Consider the following 27,248-nt stretch of genomic DNA (forward strand, 5'->3'; position numbering starts at 1 on the left):
CCCGACACGCCGGAAATAGCGTCACCCGCCCCGCCCCCGCCGTGACTGCTCCCTGTGCGGCCGCAGGCGGCGCTGTGGAGTAGCACAGAGTGTGTGTGTGTGTGTGTGTGGGGGGGGGGGGGGGGGGGAGGGGGCACTCAGGCCAACACAACAACAGCAATAACAACAAACAACAATAATAGTTATCCTTCCATTTGATACAGCGCTTTTCACGTCTTCGAGGCGTCTCAAAGCGCTTCACAGAACACACTGTGAAGTCAACTGACCGCATATATTTGTGGGTGAAACCGGCCGCCCAACCGCGCACCGCAGTGTCCCACAAACAGTCGTGGATTGAAGTGGCCACATTTTTTTGTGGAAGGGATTGTTACCCCCGGAAAAGCGATCCGCCAATCAACTAATAACCGGGTCCCTACTAGGAAACAGAGGTAAGGAAAGTTGCTCGAGGTTTGGCCCTGGTCAGGAATCAAACCCAGGTCTCTCGCTTGCGAGGCGAGAGCTTCAACCACTCGATTCCCAGCACGGCGACTGTCTTTTCTTCCCCACATTCGGCCATGAGGCGCTCTGCCTTCCCTCACCTCCGTAACGTCGCCCGACTCCTCCCGACGTGAAAGGCGCTATACAAATGTAATCTCTTGTCGCTGTTAGGCAAGTTTCCTTACTCCACGTGTCTCCGTTTACCTAGCAGGAGTAGGAACCCAGGTGTTGGTCGATCGATGGATCGCTTTTCTGGGAGTAATAATTCTTTCCCAAAAGAACAATAATAAATTGTCACTTGAATCCACGACTGTTTGTGGGACACTGCTGTGCACGATTGGCTGCCGCGTTTCGCCCACAAAATATGCAGTCAATTGACTTTACAGTACATTCTGCGAAGCGCTTTGAGAACGTCGAGAAGATGCGATGAGGCGCTGTATCCAATGTAAGGATTATGAGTGTCATGAGGTGAGAGAGTGTAAGGATGTGCTGGGGCCCAGGCGAAATAGCACCCTCCAATGGCGAATGTACCGAACAGCCTCCAACATGAATAATAATAATAATAATAATCCTTGAAGAGGGGTGACCAGAAATTAAAACATGTTCATAGCCCCAAATCAACCGGATACTCGCCCAAAAAGTAGCGCTACATTGACATGGTGGGTCGCCTCCTTTGTATCCGGGTAGCAGAGCGGGCAATTTACATGAATGCTTTTTAAAACGGCAGTGATGCAAGGTCTTCAATAGTTGGGGGAGGGAGGGTTAAATTAAAAATATATATATTTTTTAAACCCGTCCCAAACTGTTTTGTCAGGAACCTGGGTGTCTTGTTTGACCCTGAAACTGTCCTTTCTCCCCCACATCTGCGCCATGACCGGCACTGCCTACCACCACCTCCGCAACATTGCCAGACTCCATCACTGCCTCACCCCTCAGGCTGCCGAAACCCTCACCCTCGCATTCATCACATCAAGGCTCAATTATGGAAACTCCCTCCTCATCGGCCTTCCCAACTCTTCCCTTCACAACCTGCAGATCATCCAAAACTTTGCAGCTCGTGTACTCTCGTGCACCAGACTCCGCGACCCCATCACTCCCACCCTCGCCTGACTCCACTGGCTCCCCATCCCCCAGAGGATCGAGTTCAAGATCCTCGTCCTCATCCATGGCCTTGCCCCCTCCTACCTCTCTGATCTGCTGACTCCCTACCAACCTGCCCACTCCCTCCACTCATCAGGCTTTAGTCTGCTCCATGTCTCCCGCCCGACCCGCCCTACCATCGGTGGCCGGGCTTTCAGCCTCTCTGCCCCCACACTCTGGAACTCCATCCCACGGTCCCTTTGCCTCTCTTCCTCCTTTGCCTCCTTCAAGGCCGGTCTCAAGACCCTTCTCTTCGACCGTGCCTTTGGTCTCCCTCCCACCTCTCCGTCTTCCCTCACCCCTACACCACCCGTCCCCCATTGCTCGGGCCCCGACACCTGACTGTCCAGCGCTTTGGGACGTCCTCCCGACGTGAAAGGCGCTCTATAAATGTCATGTTGTTGTTGTTGTTGTTTCAAGCACATTGCAACACACAGAAACCCCCACTAACCCCCGCCCAAATCGGGCGTGAAACCCGCCCAATTGGGAGTGGAGGGGGGGAGTGGAGGAGGGGGGGGGAGGGGAGGCATTGCTCAGGTTGCGCGGTGACGGGAACAGGCAAACCGCCCAAATTGGGCGTGAAAGCCGCCCGGCTGCGGGTGCGCCTCTGGTTGCGCGGTGACGGGTGATTGACAGGGGCCGCTGAGCCCCCCCGGAGCTGGAGGCGCGCGCGCGCGCACAGCCGCGCGGACACCCGCTGACCGCGGCCGTCACCGTCACCAGCGGCAGCGGCTCAGCTTCCGACCTCGTCGCAGGGCAGTCGGCTGCGGAGACGTTTGAGAGCCTCCTCCCTCCTTGCACGGTGTGTGCGTGTTGTGCGCGTGTGTGTGTGTGTGTGTCGTTTGTGTGTGTGCGCGCGTGTGTGCGTGTGCGTGTGCGTGTCTTATCGTGTTCGCTCTGGCGGTTTGCGCCGGTCATTGCAGCAGTGGACAGGACTCGGGCCGAGTGACATTCAGCTGACAGCAGCACAGAGAGAGAGAGAGAGAGAGAGGGGGAGGGGGGGGGGGGGGGGGGGGTAGCACTCATTAAACACACCATCATCCACTGCAGAGCTGACACCACCCTTCCCCACCCCCACCCCCCCCCCTTCCAAATTAACTATTAATAGATGAGACTGTCTTGAGTTTGCATTAAAAACCTAATGCACTTATCTTTCTTGTTTCACCTCCTCTTTCTCTCTCCTCTCTCTCGCTCTCTCTCCCCTGTTACCCAATGCCTGCTGCCTGTTGAGACATGTGGAAAGCCGTCGCGGTGCTTAACCAAGTGCCCAAACCAAAGCGAGAGTTCCAGGCGTCCCACTTGTACACGGAACATGTATTCATATTCCGAGATATTCATTGGGATGGAATGCGCATATGCTGGTCGGACCCGCTGAGCTGGTAAACTTCACTCCGCCACGTGGTCGTGTGCTTTGGATTTAGTGTCGGCTCATTTGCGAAGCAGGTGGCTTGTGAAGTAGACCAGAACACTCAGCAGCAAAAGAGGGACAAAGCTGCATAGTTTTTAATCTTAAAAAACAACAACCGCTTTTAGTGAGTTGTGGTACAATCCTTGGGTAAATCAGATCGCACTATTATCCGTTACTCTCTTTGCAATATAGGCATCGTAGGTAAATATGATAGACAGTATGGTTATAATTGCCTTACAGAACTGAATGCTGTTAATCCATAACAGGTCAATCAGCATCAGACCGAAAATTAGGTTAATGCTGTGCATTTCACACATTTCTGTATCAATTTCCTATTTTATTAACCTTTCTGCTTTAGAATTATAAAATAATTGTCTCCTGAGATATAATAAACTGTCAATATCAGTTCTCGATGATCGATTGATGCTATGATCCTGAACAACTTGAGTTGATTATGTTACAGTTATTAATTACTCAGCCAGTAAGGTATCATATGCCATTCACTCGACACACATATCATTGATATCTGCCGTGATAGCTGCTGTCAGCAGAATATAGGTTAAAAACGTATACCCACAAACGTCATACTGCATGTCATAAAAATATACCTATTAGCAAGTTGTAGGTTATCGTCTAATTTTGGATGATAGTTGCAACCATCGCTGGTTTAAGAAATCATCTCGGACTACTGACAAGATGACTGTGTTTGTGAGTGTGTAGTGACAGCGAACAACCATTGCAAGATGTGCGCAAGAGTGGTAGTTGAAGAGTATGACATGATTCATAACTATTCAGTAATCCTTATCACAGTGTATCGTACTGATTTGTGGGTTGTTTTACTTTTGTGGGTAGCTTTGAAAACAGGCAGAAAAAGGTTTACCTAATTATGAAAACAATTCAAGATAGACATTTGCTTACCCGGTGTTTCTATCTACACCCTTACTTCACTCAATGGGGTTTATTCATCTTATCATTAAATATAATGTTTTTTAAATTACATCTTTATATTGGGACATAACAAAACAATTTGCTCTTTTGTTTCTCTGACATTTGGTGTCATTACACCCTTAATGTGACTACAATACAACTGTGGACTAAATTGTTCTTCATGTTCTTCACTGAATATCTCAGATATCAATGGGAAGCAACAGGGCTGTTTGGAGAAAGAAGTAGACTCTAGTAAGAGAAGAATGGTTGAGTTCATCTGGGAAAGGATTCAAGACTGTCATCCAGAGGAAATTTTCCCATTAGAGGTATATTATGAAAAGTTGCTACATTTTGTATAATATATCAAAATATATCACCTTGTGTCTGTTACACAAATGCTGTAGTAAGTTTGGAATTATTTAAATAATGGTAAGGATTCCTACCCCTACCCCTACCCTCCTTGTCCTCCGTCCCTCCTGATCCCAACCCCCAGCTTGGTTTCAAATCTCTGACTGTCCAGCACCTTGGGACGTCCTTCTGATGTGAAAGGCGCAAAACAAATGAAATTGTGTATTGTATTGTGTGTTTACTTTGCAGAGGGGGGGTTACTGCATAACAATCGGAGGCAGGCACTCTGACTGAGGGTATGCTGTATTGTTGGAAATGCCATCATTTGAGTAAGACATTAAACCGAGACCCTGCATACCTGGTCAGGTGGATGCTTAAGATCCCATGACACTCGCTATTCGAAAAGAAAAGTGGGTTTCTCCCTGGTTCTAGCAAAGATTATCCCAAATAAAATTGGTTATTCACTTCATCGCTGTTTGTGGGACATTTCCGTGCACTAATTTAATTTGCCTACACTTACAGTAAATCCTATAAAGCACTTTGAGACATCTTGAAAACGTGATAAGGCACTGTATCAAATGCCAGGCCGACGGCGCCTCAATATGCTAAGCCTAAGGCATTGGCAGATCATTACTTTCTGGAAAATTTACAGCAGCAACAATTAAATGATATTATTATAAAAACGGCAACACAGTGTCCACAGGTATTGATGAAAGCCATGAAATGAGTGATCAATTTTATTTGTGGGATTGTTAGCCAGGACACAGCGAGAAATTCCCTTCTGTTTTCGAATAGTGCCATGGGATCTTTAATGTCCACCTGAATAGACAGATGGGACCTCGGTTTAATGTCTCATTCGAAGGACGGCACCTCCGATAATAAAACAGCCACCAGTGCTACATTGGAGTGTCATCTTAGACTATGTGAGTTCAAGTCCTGACTTGGAATTTGAACCCACAACCTTCTGACTCAGAGTTAAGGGTGCTAACACTGAGCCAGGCCGACACATAAATACTACGGACGGACAAAATATGAAAAATATCATAGGGAACTATTTTAAAATGTGACTGGCTTGATGCACACAGTTCTAATAAAAATACCATAGGATGTCTAAATGCCACTAAAATCAGCTGATAGATTGCAAAGCTATGCCTGACCTTTACTGCTGCTGCAGATCTTAATGAAATCTGAAGTATAATAACCAACATTTATACAAATCAATGGGAAAAAACTACAGCAATTTTCACTCGATTTTCCTGAGAGTATTTGAAAAAGATTTGACAAAAAAAATATCTAACTGAATTATCCTAACATCTCTGAATAGGTCATCTTGATGTATGCGTGAATTTCCTGAAGTGTTTCCTTTTATTAAAAGAATCAGTTTGCAAGAGGCAAATAATATCAATGAAGATCTGAATTATTGTCAAGATCCTTGAAGAAAAACGTACCGTCTATCTCCCTTATAAACCTTTGCCACATTTTTCTGTGCCTTATTCCAGTTTATTCTTTAGTACTTGAGCTTTATCTGTTCCATTCATATGTGTCTTTTTTGTAAATGTACTTATAACAGTACTTCTCAAACCAACTTGCTTTATGGCTGATCAGACTAATCATGCAGTCGTCACCAGAACATACAAAGCTGAACTTTTAAATTGATTTTAAAAAAACACTAAATATTTTTAATGTATTGGTGTTTTTGCTTATTGTTATGTCACACTGTTTAGATATGGTGAATGACGAATCAACTAACGGCCCTATATCTCTTTTGACTTCCCCTTTTGCAATTTTTAACCCTTCTATGAGTTAGATTTTTACTTCCTATATGCAATATCTTGCAGCTATCTGTGTTGAACTTGCTTTGCCAGTGGTTAACACAGGTGCATTTACTGTTAGGTTTTCTCATCTGCCTCTGATTCCCCAGTTTTGTTTCCCTCCACCCCCAGCTCATGTCATGTACAAATGTAACTACTTTGCATTGAATCTGAAAATCAAGGTCAATTGTGACTCGTAGCATTGATCCCTCAATACTCTGTCCCCACTTGGAAACCATTTGAAAGACACAGTGGTATTTTTGGATCTCAGATAGGGAATTATTACTCTTAGAATTGCCATTGCTTTTAGTGGAGGGAGGAAACAGATTAAGGCTGGCAGTCACTAAAGTGTCACAAGGTGGTGCTATTGCTTGCTATTTTCACAAGATGTAAACCTGCTTCTTTTTGTTATTCAGATAAATACCCATTGGTAGATCTGTGTAGAAAAGTAATAAAAAGTGATTGAATAATGCAGTCATATCTAATTTCTTTGAAAAGATACAGTATTGTCAAAATATTCCAAGTACAGATCTATGGGGCTATTCAGAATTCAGTATCTTTAAAAGAATCCTGTATGAGAGGGCAAGGCTTGTATACCTCCCTTTAATAAATTGAACTGTGCTGTTGTATCTTTTAATAGTGTACATGGGTGCAGTAAAGTACATTATACATTTAGTTTTTAAATACAATGCCTATAATTTCAGAATACTTCACAAGTAATTTCTATAAACTGTCGTGACTGTATATTTGTAGGCAAGTATGATAGCTAATTTGCATACATCAATGTCTCACAAATAACCATGAAGTGAATGACATTTATCTGGAGTTGTGTTGGCCAGGACATCAGACAAAGGTTTATGAATAATGTCATGGGATCTTTAGCATTCATCTGAACAGGCGGGTGGGACCATGGTTTAATGTCACATTCAAAATGGTATCTCCAACAATGCAGTTCTTCACCGGTACTCCAAGATTACCTCTGAAGATTATTTTCAGAGGTAATCTTGGAGCTCATGTTTTCCTGCATATGGATTGAAGAATGCTTCTAGTAGATCCCAGTTTTTCTCTTCATTTTATGAAGTAAAATGTATACGTAAAGGGCATTGAATGTTCAATATAGTACTTAAATCTGGACTTTCTTTCAAAGGTTTGTTTCAAGATATCTGCACATCAAGTTTACCAATGAAGTATATCCTGGTAACTGGTGGTGTCATTTCCGGCATTGGCAAAGGAATCATTGCCAGCAGCATTGGTACCATTATGAAGTCATGTGGGCTGCGAGTGACTGCCCTAAAAATTGATCCTTACATTAACATTGACGCTGGAACCTTTTCACCTTATGAACACGGTAACTAATAAGAGCTTACTTGTGCACTCTTTGTATGACATATGAAAGAATATCTGCTTTTTTACTTTCATGTTAAGACTGAATTCACGTCTGATGAGCAATGCGACATGTTAAGCTAAGGGGGGAATAAATAATGTACCCGTGGTACTTGACTGACATTGTTTTATTTAGAAATCTAAAGCTGTGTTTATATTGCCAAGTATGTTGCTGCTTCTCTCGCTGCATATTGCAGTGTGGAATGAGAAGCCGAGTTTATACTATACTGCCTGCTGTTTTATATCGAGCTGGTGGAAAAAATTATACAACCAATTTTGGCATTCTGCACAGAACATTAAAATTGAGGGTTTGCTAGTATTATTAAAGAGCTAGAACATTAAAAATGCTGCATTCGATGTCTCCGATTGCCTCTTGCTGAAAACTTTGAATGCACCTTGGGAAGAGTGTCCGTCTATACAGAGCAAGAGCAAAATTGTATTGTTCGTAATCTATCACCTGCAGCTTGACGTCAAGAGAGTAGCTTGAACATGCTTCCCACTGCCTGAACCCCTGTTTATACCATGTTAGGCACCTAGTCACTGTCCCAGTAATTCACCACCAAATTTGACATATAAGCACAGCAAGGAGCATCAATCAATTTGTGGATAGACGATGGTTTACGTTCAGGAAAGGCAACAGAAGACAAAGGCCCCTGCCAAAATAAATAATCTTGCTAATATCTTAGAAGTGTTGGAAATGGTATCAGTGGTGGTTTTGAATGGTGGCTTTCATTACAGGTAGTCAATGGTATTAAAACTGAATCACAGATGGAGCACTGCCTTGGAGTTCCACTGCTGCAGCAGAACATTTGCGATACAGATGTAATTTCCATTATGCCAGTTGAGCTGCTCATCTCAACGGGGAATTCCCTCTTATTGCTGCTGTGTTCTTATTGAATAGTTCAGCGCAGCATTCGCAGAGAGAAGCAGGATAGCTACAGTTTGAATGTGGCCTTTTGAGAAATTACACAGTGAAGTATATATATCTATAATACTCATGGGTGCTCGAAATTCCACCCAGCCCGTAAAACTATTTTGTCGTAAAATATAAGATCACGCAGAATTCTGGCAATAATTAGGAAGCCGTTTTTCCACTTTTCTTCACAAACAACTGGATTCCAAATTAAGATTGAATGTAAGAATTGTTCCCATTTCTGCGCAATCTTAAAATTTAAGGCAGAATGGAATAACAGACTAAGACTAGGGGGCATTTCAGACCAATGCTATTCATTGTTTTGTGGGACAGCATCATTCTTTGCCTTGTCATTAATGTTTCAATAATGGCTCATAACTCAATCACGTTAAGGTTCTTTTGCAAATATTGTACAATTGCTTCTTTCACCCCGTACATCAGTGTGTATTTGTTCATTTCTCATACCTTATCCTTACATCACAATTTCTGCACCATTTGAGCCAACTGCTAGGTAGTTTTAAACAAAATAAACTGGATTTATCTGAAAAATTAAATCAGCTAAATACCTTTCATTTTGATTTACCAAGGTCGTTAACATTTCTTTACTTTTACTGCAATCAAAGATGTTAGTTTAACTGTTTAATTTTATTGTGGTAGTAAATATTTCATGAAAGACGCGCTTTTACTGTTGCATGTTTTCCTCACAGGGGAAGTCTTTGTACTGAATGATGGAGGAGAAGTCGATTTAGACTTGGGGAATTATGAACGGTTTCTTGACATCAACCTTTACAAAGATAACAATATTACCACAGGAAAAATCTACCAACATGTCATTACCAAGGAACGTCGTGGAGATTATCTGGGCAAGACAGTTCAAGGTACTTTCTTTACCAATGTTGGTAACTGAGCACATTGATTCTGAATTTCTATACTTCAGTATTATAAATCAATGCCACATTTGCCCATAAATACAAAGTCAGTACAATTTACAGTACAATCCTGTGAAGTGCTTTGAGATGTGTTGATGAAATGATAATGTGTTAAAAAAAATCGTAAAAGGGATATGATTGTAATATACTTTATACGTCATTACTATAATAGCTGATAATGGTTATTACTTTTCTCTGCAGTGCTCTATAAAAATGAAGTGTATTTGTTTAGCATTCAAAATATCTTAAGGATTCCTGTTGATATATTCAGGTTCAATGATGATACATTTGTAAGCAAATGTATCCAATTTGTACATAATAGGGTCATTCAATTCATAAACATATATGAAGTGAATGACCAATTTATCTGGAGGATTGTTGACAAAGGTACTGAGAGAAACTCCATTCTGTTTTGAATAGTTTCATGAGATATTTAGTGTCCACTTGAACAGGCAGTCAGACATTGGAACCTTGATTTAATGGTTTCCCTCAAGACTCCCGAAGGGAAATACATGATCTACCTGAGATTATTTTGAAGTGTTACACAAGTAACTTTAAGGGGGATAGAACCATTCATCTAGTAAATCTATTATAAATAAATTTGGTGTAGTTTACATTTGTAGATGATGTACCATGATGTACGTTTTTTTTAAAAAAGTCAGACCAGAACAGTAATTTATGTATAATACATTTCATATAGCATCTCGAAAGACTTCTATGTGGATATAACATATGAAGGTAGTCTTTACCCATTCATTAATCTGAAACTTTCTTGCTCACAAGATTGGTTTGGATAAAGAAGGCCCTACAGTATATTTCTTGTTGCTTGCTGTGTTCGTCTGACCTATAAATTTCCTTGGTTCTATGGTTCTTATGGTTCTTAAGAGGAGATATGATGGAAGTGTTCAAAATTGTCAGAGGTTCTGGTAAGGTAGGTAGATATTAGCATTTCTATTGTTTGGTGAGTTGGTAACTAGAGGACATCAATTTAAAATTATTTCTGAAAAAACACTAAAACAATTTTTCATACACACAGGATGTGGAGGGGTAGAAATTCCTCATGGGTCTTGATTTATAAAGATAAAAAGAACCGATAATAATACAAGCATTTGATATAGCACCTTATCATGGCATCAAGGTGTCTCCAAGTGTTCACAGGAGTTACTGTAAAATATCGTGACTCTTGTATTTGTAGGGTCATCGCCAATTTGCACATAGCAGTGTCCCATGAACAGCATTGTTGGCCAGGATACCAAGAGAAATTCCCTTCTCTGTCATGGGATCTTTAATATCCTCCTGTATAAACCAATGTCTCTTTTGGTTGAACATCTTATGCAAAGAACGGCAAGTAAGAACATAATGCTAGAAATGAAGCGCTCCAGGATGCTACCCCACGTGAAGGATACTACGTAAATCCAAGTTGTTGCTCTCTTTGTAGACGGAACAAGACCAAGGTCCAACAAGTTTGCCTTCCACCATCCTGGCAGTCGCTAGGACATGTCCTCTCTCAAACTATAGACTGTTTCCCAAGATATTATTTTCTAAAAGAAATCTGTCTAATTTGCTTTTGAAAGAATCGACCCATTTGTTTCCACTGTCCCTCTAGGGAGCATATTCCATACATTTACTGATTGCTCACTGAAATCGTGTTAACGCAAATCTGATTTAAACTTACCCCCTTTCAATCGCAGGCCTTGTCCTCTGGTTCTATTTTTCTGGACAAGATAAAACAGCTTATCATTGTCTACGTTACCCAGTCCCTTTATAATCTTAAAAAACACAATCATATCACCTCTCAATCTTCTCTTTTTCAGGGTGAACTTGCTCAGTTTACTTAATCGATCTACAGAATTTGGCAGATTCTTAAATACAGCCTTAATTTTGAAGCCTGTTTTTCGTAAGTTCCTTTAAGAAAAAAAAGCTAAAGAATATGAAGAAAGGCAGGAAAGGGAGATTGAATGGGTAGTTCTTTCAGAGAGCCAACGTGAATATAATAGGTGTGATTCTCTGATAAATATGATTCCTTATCAACCATTTCTGTTATATCTTGAATTGCTTTTAATAAGTTTGTTAGGTATGACCTAACTGACATAATTATATTGACCTATAGTAATCACATTCAGTGTATCTAATTCAATTCTTGAAATGATTCATTTAAAATGTTATTCCTTCCACAAATATTGAACTAAATTGCTTCTACATTTGTATTTAGAAAACGTGGAATGTTAAGTATGGCTGTGCTACATCTGTAATTAACTGTATACAAATTTCATCTTCTCATTCTGTTAAGTACTATATCCCATCTGCCTCAAATACCTCACTATTTTAATGAACATTTTATTGCTACATTGTACTTTTTCATAACCTCCCACTTTTTCGATGCATCTCTTACTCTTTCAACTCCAGTAAATTGAGTGTCACTGTTTTCATGCACCAGGCTCCGTGACCCTATCACACCTATCCTCATCTGACTCCACTGGCTTTATATCACACAGAGGATACAGTTCAAGATCCTGGTCATCACCTTCAAAGCCCTCCATGGCCTTGCTCCCCCCTACCTCTTTGACCTCCTAATCCCTACCAACCTGCCTGCTCCCTCCACTCAATGGGCTCCGGCCTGCTTCATGTCCCTCGCTTGCCCGCCCCACCATTGGCTGGTGGGCTTCAGCCACTCTGCCCCCACCCTCTGGAACTCCATTCTGCAGTCCCTCCGCCTCGCCCCCTTCCTCGCCACCTTCAAGACCTGTCTCAAGACCCTCCTCTTCGACCGTGCCTTCGATTACCCTCTTCCCCCACTACCCTCCACCCTCCCCGATCCCTGACCCCCAGCTTGGGACCGAAACTCTGTCTGTCCAGCGCCTTGGGACGTCCTCCTGACGTGAAAAATGCTATACAAATGTAATTTTGTTGTTGTTGTTCTACAGTTAAAACTATTTTGACTTTTTAAAAAGAAAATCTCCCAGCTAATTTCAAATTCTTTGCACGCCAGTAATATTCATGTAACATTTTTTTCCATTCACCAAGTAACCTTTGTAATTAATATTTCTTCAAATTTCTCCTTTCCTCCTGGTAGTCTTTTTAGACATTTTAGTTTAGTTTTATATATTGTATTTATCAGTTTTTCTCCCTTTCCTGACAACATAGGTTTGTTTGAGTGATATAATAATAATAATCCTTGCATTTGATATCATGTCTTATCACGTCTTCGAGACGTCTCAAAGTGCGTCACAGAATATACTGTAAAGTGAATTGACTGCATATTTTGTGGGCGATATAACACGGAAACAGGCCATTTGGTCCAATTAGTCCGTGCCGGTATTTATTCTCCACACTATACCTCTCCTATATTCGTCTATTCTCTTTTCCAGATTGATTGTCGAGATCCAAGTGGAAATATGACTTTCAATCACAAGACGATATTACATAGCAATTTTACCATTTTTTAATAAAAATGTTGATTATAATTCATTTTTTGGGTTGTAGAAATACTGAAAGGCTGTAATTTACCAGTACAGCAATATGCCAAGTACCTTCACTTGTGAGTGACTGGAGCATACCGATGACTTTTTCACTTACTTGTGACCTGACAAAGTTATCATTTCAGAATGTGGGCCATGATTTATTCTGTACTGATATGTCCTTATATAATAAAAATAATTGCCCACTACAAAAAAAACCAGTCTCAATCATACAATGCTATATTATGGATTTCAATGATGTGCCACTCGCTTGAGTACGCATTTTATCCCTGAATACATATCCACAGTTATTTGTTTCAAGAGACAAGTCAATCCCATCCAATAATAATAATCCGTCTAGTTGATAATAGCGCCTTAACATGTCATTGAGACATCGCAAAGCGCTTCACAGAATATTCTGTAAAGCGAATTCACTGTATATTTTGTGGGCGAAACGCGGCAGCCAATTGTGCACAGCAGTGTCCCACAAACAGTCATGGATTGAGTGATCATGAGAGAGAAACTCTCCTCTCTTTTTAAATAGTGCCACGGGATCTTTAATATCCACCTTAATATCCAGGACCTCCGTTTAACGTCCCATCCGAAGGATGGTAAATGTAATTGAGAAAGTAAACGCAGAACAATCCTCTCAGACTCACCGAGACAGTAAAACAAGAGGTTTAGAGTTGCAAAGAGTCAGTTTCGGGACAGACACCAGGAAGTGTTTCTTTACCCAAAGGGGAATTAACGAGTAGAACACGGCTATCAGGAAGGGGGTGGGTGGGGGAATCGGGTTGAGGCCAGGACACTGAGACTCATTTGAAAAAAGCAGCTAAAATATTCTGAATTAGACAAAATACAAATCATTAGGAAAATATATTGCAAGAGTTAATTACCAGATTGTAGAATGGAAAGAAAGAAAAAGCAATGTTTTTCATAAATCTCTTGTGTTTGATTTTTATGAACTGAGCACACTGCATGAGGGGGTGTGGGGGTGATATAAATGCAAGTTGTTGTTGGTTAATAAAATTGAACTGGTCTTTTTCCCCTCAGTTGTGCCTCACATAACTGATGCCATTCAGGAGTGGGTAATGCTTCAAGCCAAAGTCCCAGTGGATAATGATCAAAAAGTACCACAGCTCTGTATTATTGAGGTAAGATCAAGCCCATCAACCCCACATAAATAAAGAATATTGGATGATGTAACCATTAAGAACAAACACAGTGAGTGGGCACTTAAGTCCATTTTGCAGATTATACCAATTACTTTGTGCTTAACTCTCTCTCCTTTTTTGGTATAAAAATTTCCCTTGGTAATCTGATGCCAGCATAAGGTGAAGGTTGAAGTACAGAACATGATGCTGTGCCCTACGGTTTCGTCATGAATATTAGGCCGGAATGGGGAAAGAAATCTAAAGCAAAGTTATGGTTTGGGCACACCCCCATAGAACATATTGACATTTTAGTAATCCTATTATCTGCTCGAGAATTTTTGATACAGTGTGTTTGATTTGTAGGCTAGGTGGAGCAATTCTCTACATCACTGTAACCTGAAGCTGCATTTCCTACTTTTCTTACTGACGAGCTGCCTAAAGACTGAACTAAGCTTAGGTGCATATCACATTCATAAGTCGGCAAAAGGTACAGAAGAATAAATCATTAGCAGTGTTCACTGTATAGTTTCTAATACTGTAATCCATATTTTCTGCAAGAGATTAGATATAATGATACATAATCATCAAGTTTAATCAGAAATTGGATAACCACTAGCTCTGAAGTTTAAATAAAAGGCTGAAGGAATTATTAGGCTAAGGAGTTCAAACATTTAAAATAATGTGAAAATTATCTTTGAAAAAGATAATTCATATCCCAAGGTAACCTCCATAAATCTTACACCTGTCAAAATAATTGCTATGCGTTTGTATTTTTTGGATTGTGTCTTGTTTGTGCTTGTCTCAAGTAAATGTTCCCAAATGATATTTTGGCATGATATTTTCGAATTCAATTTCAGTGTTCGGTTCAACACATTATTTTTTTGAAGGTCGCTACTGAGAAAGACTCCAAAACTGGAAGAGTAATGTGGTTACAGTATTTTAATAGCAACTCATGGAAGAAATGTATTGGCAAAATAAATAATCTTTGCATTTGCATTTGATAGAGCATGTATAACATCAAAAACTTCAGACCTTCCATAAAGTGTATTTGTAGACAAACGTGGCATCTAATTTGTGCTCAGCAATCTCCTCCAGACGGCCATGAAGTGAATGACCATTTTATCTTGAGGAATGTTTGGCCAGGACATTGAGTAAAATTGCCTTATCTTTTTGAAGAATAACATGGGATCTTTAACGTCCTCCTGAACAGGTTTAATGTCTAATCCTTTAGGCGGCATCTCTTGACTATTCAGCACTCTTCCAGCACTGCACTGGTTTGTCAGCTGGGCTGACAAAAGACCCAACAGGTGGCTTAAACCCACAACCTTCTGACCTGGAGGTAGGTGTGCTATCAATGGAGCCAAACAGATTTACTTCAAAATACTAATTATTGTGATGAGAAAAGAAGAATTATTGCTGAAGCACTAGTGAAACTGAATTTCATAGTTTAGGGTTATGGAGTCCTGAAGCTCAGTGGTTAGAGCACTTGCCTGGCAAGCGAGAGACCTGGATTCGATTCCCAGCAGGGTGAAATCTTGGGCAATTTTCCTTACTCCACACGTCTGATAATAACCCCTCAAGAAAAAAAAACAATAATAAATTGGTCACTTCAATCTACGAATGTTTGTGGGACATTGCTGTGCGCAATTGGCTGCCGCGTTCGCCCACAAATTTACAGTCAATTCACTTTACAGTGTGTTCTGTGAAGCGCTTTGGGACGTCCTCCCGACGTGAAAAGCGCTATATCAAATGGAAGGATTATTATTATTATTATTATGAAGCGTTTTGAGATGTTTAGAAGACGTGAAAAGCGCTATATCAAATGCAAGAATTATTATTATAATTTTCACATCTTATTTTTGTGAAGTATGGAGTCATTTTGATCTGAAAGTGTAGTCTTGTGTCGTAACATTAATTTGTGAAAAATTGGTCAGAGTCATCACTTTAGGTAGAAACTCAGTGTGGGGTTTTAATTCATTGAAGTATTTATTCAAGGCTGTTTGTGTACATAGTGATTAGATTGTTTGGGTCACAGTCAGTGGGATGCAGTAGATTTTAGAAAAGACAATTATTATTGTGAAAGCTTCACATTAATATTAACAAGTGAGCTCTCAGGGGAGTGATTTAAGTCTGGACAGGGTCAGGAGCAAATCTTGGCGCGAGCTGAGATTTAAGGAAGACATTCTAAAAGTAAAGTTTCAGAAATTTGTTGTAGCTACAATTAAAACTAGTCGGTTTATACTGTTCAGAAAGTGAGATGCACATGTCATGCAACTGACTGTACTTTTACATGTCAAGAATTGAAGTTGTGCTCCTAAAGGTTATGATTTATCAACTTAAACACAAACACAAGGAAAACCAAGAAGCTAACTATCCCCTGGCTAAATGGGTATGAAAGTTATTCCTGACATACACCTATAAATAATATTAGTGAACATAGCCTTGATTTGTTTTTTAAAAAAGTTAATAACCATGAATATTTCATAAAATGGTGCCTCTTTTCAGTCCTTTTGCATTTTGAACATCAATAATGGTGAACCTTTACAACAAAATTGCAATGGTAACTTAAAAGAAATTTCAGAAGAATATAAAAACAAAATGTTGACCCATGGCACAGTTATTATTGTTTGAATGATGATACATGTTGAGAGATTTGATTGAAACACTGAACTTTAATGTAAAATCACTACTCAAAATATGTTGACTCTAGTTTTTGTTTAACAAGGTTATGTATGACCATAATGTGAAATTATGTTGCCATATGCTGTCAATTTATTTATTGCCTTTCCTGCCCTTTTCATGTGAAAAAGTGAAGCATGCTCAGTATCTAAGTTTATTTGTTAATATTGGAAGACAGATACAATGTAGTTAATTACTTCCTGGCAAAAATAGTTGGACCTTTGCTTAACTGCTCTAATTAATAATGATTTGGGACTTGATCTTCACTATGTGTGAACCTGAGGGATTAAACTTATTTTCTTTTTCAGCAACTAAATCAAAAATAAAGTTTAAGATAAATTTAAAGGAATAAAAACATGTTGAGAAGGAACAAGCTGGATTTAGAAAACATATTTGTGTTGCCATGTAAATAGTGATTTCAGGAACATTATAGTTTGAACCATGGCTCCAACAGAAAACATGGACTTAGTGAGGTGGGTTTAGTAATACTATATTTTAAATTGAATATATTGTGTAAGGTTCATCATGAAATAACAGGATAATAATAATAATAATCCTTGCATTTGATATAGCGCTTTTCACGTCGGGAGGACGTCCCAAAGCGCTTCACAGAACACACTGTAAAGTGAATTGACTGTATATTTGTGGGCGAACGCAGCAGCCAATTGTGCACAGCAATGTCCCATAAACAGTCGTAGATTGAAAATGACCAATTTATTATTGTTTTTGGTTTTGGAGGGATTATTATTAGGCTCTGTTTGGAGTAAGGAAACTTGCCCAAGGTTTTGCCCTGCCTGGAATTGAACTCAGGTCTCTCACTTGCAAAGCGAGTGCTCTAACCACTGAGCTACAGGATTCCACAGGATGCTGGGCTACATTGCCAGATCGGTTGAGTTCAGATTCCTCACAAATCATATTCAAGCTGAATAATGCTCTGGTTAGGCCATATCTACTGTATTGCATACAATTCCGATTGCCACAACATAAGGGGAGCTGCCATGACCCTCAGGGCAGGCAATAAAGATAATTCCCAGAGGAATTAACTATGAGCCATGATTAGATGAGCCAGGACTCTTCAATCTGGAAAGGAGATGTCTCAGAGGGGACAGCAGAAGAAGAGGACACACATTTAGACAACCTTCTGATAGACACAAGAGAGTGTTTCTTTACTCCAAGGGCAACGAGGGGAGGAATGTTCCAATTTCTGATTGCTAAGTACGTGAGGGGAGACGAGCTTTGAGTTTGACTGTAATGCCCTTTGTAGTCAACTAAACTGCTGATAACTTGTGGCTGGATTCACTCTGGAGATGAAGAGTAACTTTGCTGATTGCAGAGAATATCCACACTGAATGCCTTCAAGCGACATGGGTAGAACATTGGCAATAAAAATGTTGGGGATTTAATTCTTATAAATATTCCTAGTGACTTGGTGTCTCAAACCATGTAGCAATGAATTGTTAATAGGAGATTAAAATTGGAATTTGATTAAAATGGAAGGATTATCTTCAGGTGAAAAAGTATCTGCCAAGCTTGCCTCTGTATGTATCTCATGATGAAAAGCAGCCAGTTTTCCGGTGGTATGGTGCTCGATTCCCTTTTAGGAGTCAGATCAGTCACCGTCTTCTCACCTGGTTTCTTCTGATTCACGAAAGAAATGCTGTGCGTCACACTGAGTGAATGTGGTGCTGTTTCGCAAAGGGAACAAATGTACAAAGACTTTAGTACGCTGTTTTACTATACAATTTGCAATACAATTTACATTGAGAGCAGAGCAGATCTTTTTGATTTTGGACTTGAAGATGGCAATTATCTCCTCACAAAGACAGGAAATAAAGCTGCCTTATACTTGGGGTATCCTGGCCTCTATTACTGTTATTTTGGTAACAGTGAATGCGAAAATAAAATATTAAAGTATCTGTGATCCTCCAATAGCATCGACTACTTATACAATCACATCCTGTTTCTGTACATTGCACTATCGGCACTATTCCCTCATTCTGAAGTTATGGCTTTTCCTTTGGGAGGTGGAGAGAACTTTGGTTTGGATGCAGCACCTCTGCTTTGAAATCACATCTTGAGCTGCTCATACTGAATATAGGAAGAGTATTAATTAAGAGCCATCATTGTTTGCATCAGATTACTATGTATCCCAGAGAGCCTTTATTCATGGGTAACTTTTTTGAGTTCTTTTGAACTTTCCTTCTAAAGGTTTACTTTTATCTTGTCCCTCTTACTTTACTATTGAGGAATAATACATGATTCAGTGCCACTTTTGAACTTTCCCATAACAGTCAAAACCCCAGAGATTCTGTTGTTGAAAAGAAATTCCTCAATCCTTGGCAACAAATTCGACTTCAGTCTCTTGATGTATATTTCTGCAGCATTGTTGGAATTGTGCATTTTTAATGATTGAAACCAGAAGTCCTGTCCTCCAAGAAGCAGGGGACACCTGCTGACCAATGGAGATTTGTGCAAAAAGATTCTAATGACTAATACGTTTTTAAAAAAACTTCTGGATACAAAGAGTTTCAGTCATTCCTGTTTGCCTGAACTCTTGTTTGATGGCTTTGAAAACTATACCTGTCATTGGCCATTAAATAATTCTCAGTGCTGCTGGTTCTTCCACTGTCAGTGATGCACTATATTGTATTGAGTTTACTTGGCTCCATATATTAATATTTGAACTCCCATACGTCTGGTGTCATCTGGTTCAGTTGATAGCATTCTTGCATCTGAGTCAGAAAACTATACTGACACTCCAATGCCAGTGCTGGGGGTGTGCTGCATTGTTATAGATTCAGTCCTTCGGATTAGACGTTAGACCGATCCACCACCTTCCTCTCTAGGTGGACTTTAAAGCTCCCGTGGCAGGATTTGAAAAGAAAAGAGGGGGTGGGGGCAACTTATCCTGGTGTCCTGACAAACAATCCCCCAATTAAATTGGGCATTCACTCCATGGCTGTTTGTGGAACATTGTTTTGCTTAAATTGGCTGCTGCATTCACCCACTAAATATACAATCCACTACACTTTACAGGATATATTAAGCGCTTTGAGACGTCTTGATGCATGATAAGATGCTACATCAAATGCAGGGATATTACTTTTATGGAATAATCCACATTTAGACATGCATTGTTCGCTTCATCATGTGTTGAATCCATCATTCTGGCTTCATGAAAAAATATCTCTTGTCCTGTTATTTAAGAAATATCATCATCAGAATCTTTGGTTTGCGGTTAGGAGGATTCTCAGTGCTGCTGTTTTTCCACTGTTGTTTTCATTAATCGCTGACAGTGATGCAATATATTATATTGAGTTTGCTTGGCTCTATATATTAATATTCAAACTCCCAAAAGAAAGTTTCCTGCATTGTTTCCCTTAGTTTATAATGGACTTGTTTTCATCATCTGCTCTCATTATTTTTAAATAGTATCACTTAAAAGTCTACAAATTTGTTTGATTTGAATCAGTCTTGGAAGTAATACCTCACTTGTTTTAAGTTGCTTTATTTAAGTAATGTATATATATGTGTATAAAATAAATATTATATACTAATCTGTGCCATTTTGCTGGGGAAATTAACTATGAGGTATTTGCATTGTCATTTTGAAATTTAAATGACTGGTTAAGGCATGTTACACAAAGGGGCCTACTGCATTCAAATTTGAACATTTATATAACCAAAGTACATGAAAGATAATCAGCATTCACATATATTCAATTACATATGGAGTGAATCATGGAATCGACAAGTCCCTCAGCATTTCCAATGCATAACGAAAAGAATATTATAGTGTGGTTCCATTCAGAGTTAGACAGAAACTGAACATATGGAGATGGACATATTAAGATGCTTGCTGTTCAATGTTGCGGTGACTTTGTCCAATGGAAGTTCAATAGTAGATTGCCAATTGAAAAAAATTACAGTGGATGTAACACTTCATGAAATTATTCTGTATTACCACTGGACTTCATCCATTTGTGAGAAATGACTTTTAGAGATGAGAATCATCAAGTTGTGGGTTGATTTTGGATAACATTAGGGTTATCTTGGAGGTGTATTGCTTTGAAACCTTTTCTCTGGAACAAAATGTCATTGATATTTGTCCACTGGATGTCCCCATTGCATTTATTTATTCAATAGTGAAAATGAATTGTAAACCCAACAATGTTATCCCATCACATTGTAAACCACAATTTCTATGACATGAAGTGTTCTCTGAGCCATTAAGGTATGAGTAATACATATATGAAGATTATCTTTGAAAGCACTGTAGGATTTTTAAAGTAATTCTTCTTTCTTGTCTTCCTTGATATTTTTCAACCCCTATCTGAATGTCAGCTTGAAATCATCCTTCCATTTGTCCTTTATCTGTTTTAATATCTGACCTCATCTCTCCAGAATACCCACCCTACCGTCCTTCCATTGCAGTATCAAGATTCTTTTTAAATTAATCTACCGGCCTAGCCTGTACTATCTTCCTTGGCAATCTGTTCTACTCATTGAATGCCCTTTAGTTAAAGAAAAAGTTCCAGGTGTCTGTCCTGAAATTATCCTTTACAACTCTAAATCCATGCCTTCTTGCTCTATTGTCTTGATACATCCGAAAGTATTGATCTGGGTTTACTTTTTCAATCCCATTAAAGTTGTATACACCTCTATAAGGTCTCTATAAGTTCCCTTCAAAGTCATCTTCTCTCAAGACTGAAGAGCGCTTGCCTATTTATGCATTGTTCAACTTAAAATATCCCTCTTGAGCTTCAATTCACCACTATTGGTACTTAGAATTCATATAATCTATGCTGACACTGCAATGCAATGCTGAGGGTGTGCTGTGTTGTTGAAGGTGTTATCCTGTGGGTGAAACGTTAATGTCCTGTCTGCATATTCAGGTAGATTTTAAAGATCTTATAGCACTATTTAAAAAGAGAATGGAATTTCTCCTGGTATCCTGGACAACATTTCCTAAATAATATTGGTCAGTCACTTCATGGCTGTTTGTGGGACATTGCTGTGCGCAAATTGACTGTCTCATTCATCCACAAAACATAGTTACTTCACTTTACAGTAAATTCTGTGAAGCACTTTGGGACGTCCTCCTGATATGAAAGACACTATATCTGAGTCTATCTCATAAATGTTTTGGTGTGAGAATCCTTTGGTTGAAGGGAAAATAAATATTAATAGACAAAGAAATAGGTGATGCTCAGCTTTTACCACGTTAATCTGTCAGATTCAGCAGCACTCAGATTGAGACAACCACAAGAAAATCATACACTTGGGGGAAGGATGTTGTTGCATCCTGAAAGAAATGCAGAAAAAAACACAAAGGAAAAAGATGAAATTCGGACAAACACAATTCCAGAACAGTCATAAACTAAGAGATAGCAGGAACATGGGAAATACCAGACTGACAGAAAGACGTACAAAGGGAATTATTGGGAGAAAGTCAGAGGTGCAAAGAAGTTATATGACAGGTAATCACAGGTCCAAAGGAAATATTAGATTGAGGAACGGTATGAAGATGGGAAGCATAAAACAGTAAAGGGTTGTGTATCCGAATGCTGACTAAGTGACATAATAATACTAATCCTTGCATTTGATATAGCGCCTTATCACGTCATTGAGATGTCTCGAAGCGCTTCCCAGAATATATTGAAAAGTGGATTGACTGAATATTTTGTGGGTGAAACACAGCAACCAAATGCGCACAGTCCCACAAATACTCGTGGATTGAGTGACCCAACTTGTTAATTTTAATTATTATCTGCAGGAAGCGATTTTCCAATCGACTCACAACCAGGTTTTTACTTACTGCTAGGTAAACAATCGTGTAGAGTAAGGAAACTTGCCCAAGGTTTCTGTTCAAGATAAGATACTTTGCATGCTTTCCACATTTTTTAACTGAAAGTATAATAAATTGAAAGACATAAGTACAAATTAGCAGGCCTCAAGCAAAATTAGAAGAATTTCTTTACCAAAGTGGTAATCTGTGAAATGGAATTCCATTGAAAGTAATTAATATTGTGCAAATGAACTGTTTTAAAGAGGTGCTGGATGGATAATGAGATTTTATAATAATTTATGGAACATTGTGGTTCTATTCCCGTAAAAAACTAATGGAACATAACTTGTGGAATAGATAATGTGTGTGGGCACTGATTTGATACCCTTATGTTTCTGCCCAATGGGTCTTTAGTGCTCATACAGTACGATTTACATAGCGCCTTTCATCGTCGGAAGGATGTTTCAGAGTGCTCGTGGAGAAATATCACTTTTAGCTTCTTGAAAACTTATTAAGTGAGTTTGGAAAAAGAACCAATACATTCTGTAAATAGCCAATGTGATAGTTATGATAGCTCGTGGCATATGTCATAACTATCATACTTAAAACTCAATCTGTATTTATATACCACCTTTCATGTTGGGAGGATGTGTCAAAGTGCTTTGTCTAGCTGACTGGGAGCCTGAGCTGAGGGATGGGGGAACTGAGGGAGGGGGAAGCTGAGGGAGGGGGGAGCTGAGATGAGGAGCAGGTGGAGGAGGAAGGTGACCGAAGATTGAAAAGATAGGTCTTAAGGCAGGTTTCAGAGGATGGAATGGAGAGGCAAAGTGGTGCGACACCAGAATGCCGTGAAATATATGCCACAAATGTTTATATGCTTGGCTCCGCTACTGTCTCACACTGCAGGCTGCCGAAACCCTCAAACATGCTTTCATTACTTTGAGGCTTGACTATGCAAACTCATCGCTTGTCGGCCTCCCCAACTCCTCCCTCCACTGGCTGCAGATCATCCAGAACTCTGCAGCTTGTATCCTCTCTGTTACCAGACTCTGTGACCCTATCAGCCCCATCCTCGCCCGACTCCACTGGCTTCCCATCACGCAGAGGATACAGTTCAAGATCCTGGTTCTCACCTTCAAAGCCCTCCATGGTCTTGCTTCCCCCTACCTCTGCGATCTCCTAACCCCTACCATCCTGCTCGCTCCCTCCGCTCAGCGGGCTCCGGCCTGCTTCACATCCCCAACCTCACTCGCCCCACTATTGGCGGGCGGGCTTTCTGCCACTCTGCCCCCACCCTTTGGAACTCCATCCCGCAGTCCCTCCAACTCGCCCCCTCCCTTGCCTCCTTCAAGACCCACCTGACGACCCTCCTCTTCGACTGAAATTTCAATCTCCCTGCTTCACCCCCCTGCCCTCCACCCTCCCTGACCCCAACCCCCAGCTTGGGTCCGAAGCTCTGTCTGTACAGTGCTTTGGATGTCCTCATGATGTGAAAGGCGCTATACAAATGTAATTTTGTTGTTGTAGAGAATTGAGGAAAATCAAGATATTTAACATGTATATCAGAATCATGTTACAAACAGGTTTGTGGTGGATTCTTACTGATATTAAACAGAAGGTAAAACATCTACAATGCACCAGTAGTTTGTTTTTGCTAACATTAGAAAAGCTTGAAGAGTGGTTCATCTTCCAGCATTATTTTACCATTGCCCTCTGTTTTACTTCTGAAACTTTAAAGGCAATAGCTAAAATTAGAATGGAATTTTGCGATTTTGTAAATCCTTATATTTTCTCTTGACAGTTAGGAGGAACCATTGGGGATATAGAAAGTATGCCATTTGTGGAAGCATTCAGACAATTCCAGTTCAAAGCAAAAAGGGAAAATTTCTGCAACATCCATGTAAGCCTTGTACCTCAGGTATGTATTGCTAAGAAATGTCACACTTTATAATACAGTAAGTTTTTCATTTCAGTGATAATCCCGATTTTGGAGAAGTCCAAAAAGTATCTTTCCTGTTATAGCACTGGCCCAACTTATTTCAGTAAATATATTAAAAACATAATATAATGTGGAGAAGACTTTTCCAACAAAGTAGGACAACAATTCCTCTTTCCAGTCATAGCAGGTGCCCCGTCTATCCAAATGCTCTCAGATTAGGACCAGTCAAGCTTATTGTCTCTGATACATTTTTTTAGTTCTTCAAAAATATCCGTTCCAGTGGTTGAAACAAGCTGACGTAAACTAAGGTTCCTCAATTACATCAAAATTTTAATTGATAGACCTAGCAAAGACACGTAACTGAGCCGTGTCTCTAGAATTACAACTTTCATCCAGTACTAATGAAAAGTACTTGCTGATGGAGATAGAAAATATAATTTGCTTTGACATATCACTAGACATCTCATCAATCCCTCTCATAATGGTGTTTCGGGAAAGCACAATTTCATCTACCGTTGTTTTAATTTTGGGATCACCCGTATGTGCAGCAAAAATTAACAGACTCTCTTTGACTACTGCTTCCCCGTCTAAATGAGTTATTTCAGCGCCTTGGGATGTCCTCCTGACGTGAAAGGCGCTATACAAATGTAATCTTGTTGTTGTTGTTGATTTCTTCCGAGTCAGTAATCCAGGAAGTGAATGACCAGCTTTGTATCTGGGGGGATTTTTGACCAGGACATAGGGAGAAACTCCCTCTCTTTTCAAATAGTGCCATGGATTCCCTAATGCCCATGTGGAGAGGCAGACAGTGGCTCTGGTTAATATCTTATCTGAAAAACAGCATCTCCAAAAATTCTGCCCATCCCCCTTACCATCACTGTGCTGGAGTATCAGCCTAAACCAAGAGCTCAAAGTGCTGGCTTGGTATTTGAACCAAAATACATTGTGTTCCATGCAGAATAAAGATCCAACTATTCTGCTTTCCAATTAGCCCTGAAATTATTTTACCATCTACTGGATGCTTGCCATTCTTAAGGTCTAAGTGTTTTTTCTCCAATTTCATGCTAGAACTTAAGCAATTTGTGCTGTGGAATCGTGCCACTAGATGCTGGTAGCTGGTAGATAAGGAGTTGAAATGAGTCTGTCCAAACTTACACTTCATGTAGGACTCTTACTGCAAGCAGAGACTTCAATCATGAGACAGAACTTACCTTTGAGTAAATAATTGCACTGCAGTGTTATGTTGTAGTAACTAAATTACTTGAAGTAGATAATTTTCAGCAAGTCATCAGTCCTGCTGTTTTAATTTCGGTGATGTTTTGTAGCATATATCTTATCGAGTTTAAGGACAGAACAAGCTATTTAATTCTCAGTCTTTAGCTGCTATGAAACTTTATTTCATCATTGCCTGATATGAGATTTCTTCTTAAATTATGCTTTTTAAGGATTATGCTTTTCTTTATAATGCTGAAATTTAGAACTGAACAGAAAATAATGTGTATGGTACAGATGAATGTATATTTTGAAGGCAATATAAGCTTTTTTGTTACTGCTAGTAAAGCAATGTGGAGCTCTTGTTTATATTTCCTCCACTACAATATTCCACAACGGGGCTATAAAAATAAACCTACAACCGCTATCAGAGGTGTTGAGCCCATTGTGATTCACTGGACATGTTTATATTGTGTGATTATGAATCATACCATTCCTTTAAAGCTCACCTTAAGACCTATCTTTTGTACTGTGCTTTCGGTCACCTTCTCCTCCACAGCCCTTTTAGCTGTGTAAAGCACTTTGAGCCATTCTCCCGAGGTTAGGCACGGTAGGAAGACAAATTGTTGTTGTTGGTACTATCTCGTCCATTTGCGGCGAAGATCAAGACTCCAGCAAGGTTTGCACTCTCTTATTCCCTGTTTATGTAGGATGCTTGGCAACAAATCACTTCCAAGATTAGGGTAATTCGCCATCTAAGTGTGAAGCACTACATAAATTTGGTATTCAATGAATCAATACAAAAATTTAGAATGCTCAGAGACCTTACTGATTATTGACTGTCCAATTTAAGTATAATAGGAGGACAACTTATCTTCTTAGCAAAAGTATAGATTATGTTCTTACTTATGGAAAGTCACTGTCTGTAGTCTGGAACAATCTATGTTTTGTAACACACAAATCACCAACAAGAGATGGAACACCTCTAATTGCAAATTGCATTTCAAATGGGTAAGATCAAACTGATTTGGCTTTAGTGCTCTGAAATAGTTAAATCTACCACTCAGAATTGCCCCAACCACTTAATTGGTAACTAATGTGAGTTATTAAGATGTGAATCAATGGTACAACATCAGCTACAGATGTTGACTATAGATAAACAGACAATAGATTGTCCTGTATAATCTTTTCCAAACTAACAGCACACAGGTTGAGTTTCCCTTTGATGAACAGCAGAGAATGTACAGTATTATTTCAGGGGCAGTGAACCTATCTGTGTTTAGCCGAATAGAAAGAATTAAACATAATCTTGCAATGTATCACAGCTCTAAATTTTGCCGGATGCTTGACTGAACTGGCATGAACAGCTTGTGCTCATTTATACCTGAACACAAACACATTGAATTTGGGTGGGGAACTAATCTCTTTGTTCTTTAATATTATTAAAGCCAAAATCGACTGGAGAACAGAAAACAAAGCCAACTCAAAAGAGTGTAAGGCAGCTGAGAGGACTGGGTTTGTCACCTGACTTGGTAAGTTATTATTAAGAAGAACATAAAAAAATTCAAAAAGGATTGGATATATGCTTGAAAAGAAAACATTTGGAAGGCTGTGGGGAAAGAGCATGAAAGTGGGATTATTTGCATAGCTCTTTCAAAGAGCCGGTACAGACCCGATGGCCT

At 39.7% G+C, this 27,248-nt stretch overlaps 1 protein-coding gene across 2 annotated transcripts in view; it reads left to right on the forward strand.

Moving 5' to 3' along the window:
• The first annotated feature begins 2,311 nt into the window (after positions 1 to 2,311).
• Positions 2,312 to 27,248, forward strand: part of LOC103177501 (CTP synthase 2) — a 215,197-nt gene continuing 190,260 nt past the window's right edge. For both annotated transcript variants that reach the window (XM_042334322.1, XM_042334321.1), the window contains exons 1-7: positions 2,312 to 2,419; positions 4,157 to 4,278; positions 7,259 to 7,459; positions 9,115 to 9,285; positions 13,848 to 13,948; positions 24,217 to 24,333; positions 27,015 to 27,098. In XM_042334322.1, the coding sequence (XP_042190256.1) occupies positions 7,294 to 7,459; positions 9,115 to 9,285; positions 13,848 to 13,948; positions 24,217 to 24,333; positions 27,015 to 27,098 (639 nt within the window). In that variant the 5' untranslated portion in view covers positions 2,312 to 2,419; positions 4,157 to 4,278; positions 7,259 to 7,293. The remainder of the gene's footprint in view (positions 2,420 to 4,156; positions 4,279 to 7,258; positions 7,460 to 9,114; positions 9,286 to 13,847; positions 13,949 to 24,216; positions 24,334 to 27,014; positions 27,099 to 27,248) is intronic.

This window comes from Callorhinchus milii, unplaced genomic scaffold (genome assembly GCF_018977255.1).
Source record: "Callorhinchus milii isolate IMCB2004 unplaced genomic scaffold, IMCB_Cmil_1.0 Scaffold4, whole genome shotgun sequence".
Classification (NCBI taxonomy): Eukaryota; Metazoa; Chordata; class Chondrichthyes; order Chimaeriformes; family Callorhinchidae; genus Callorhinchus; species Callorhinchus milii.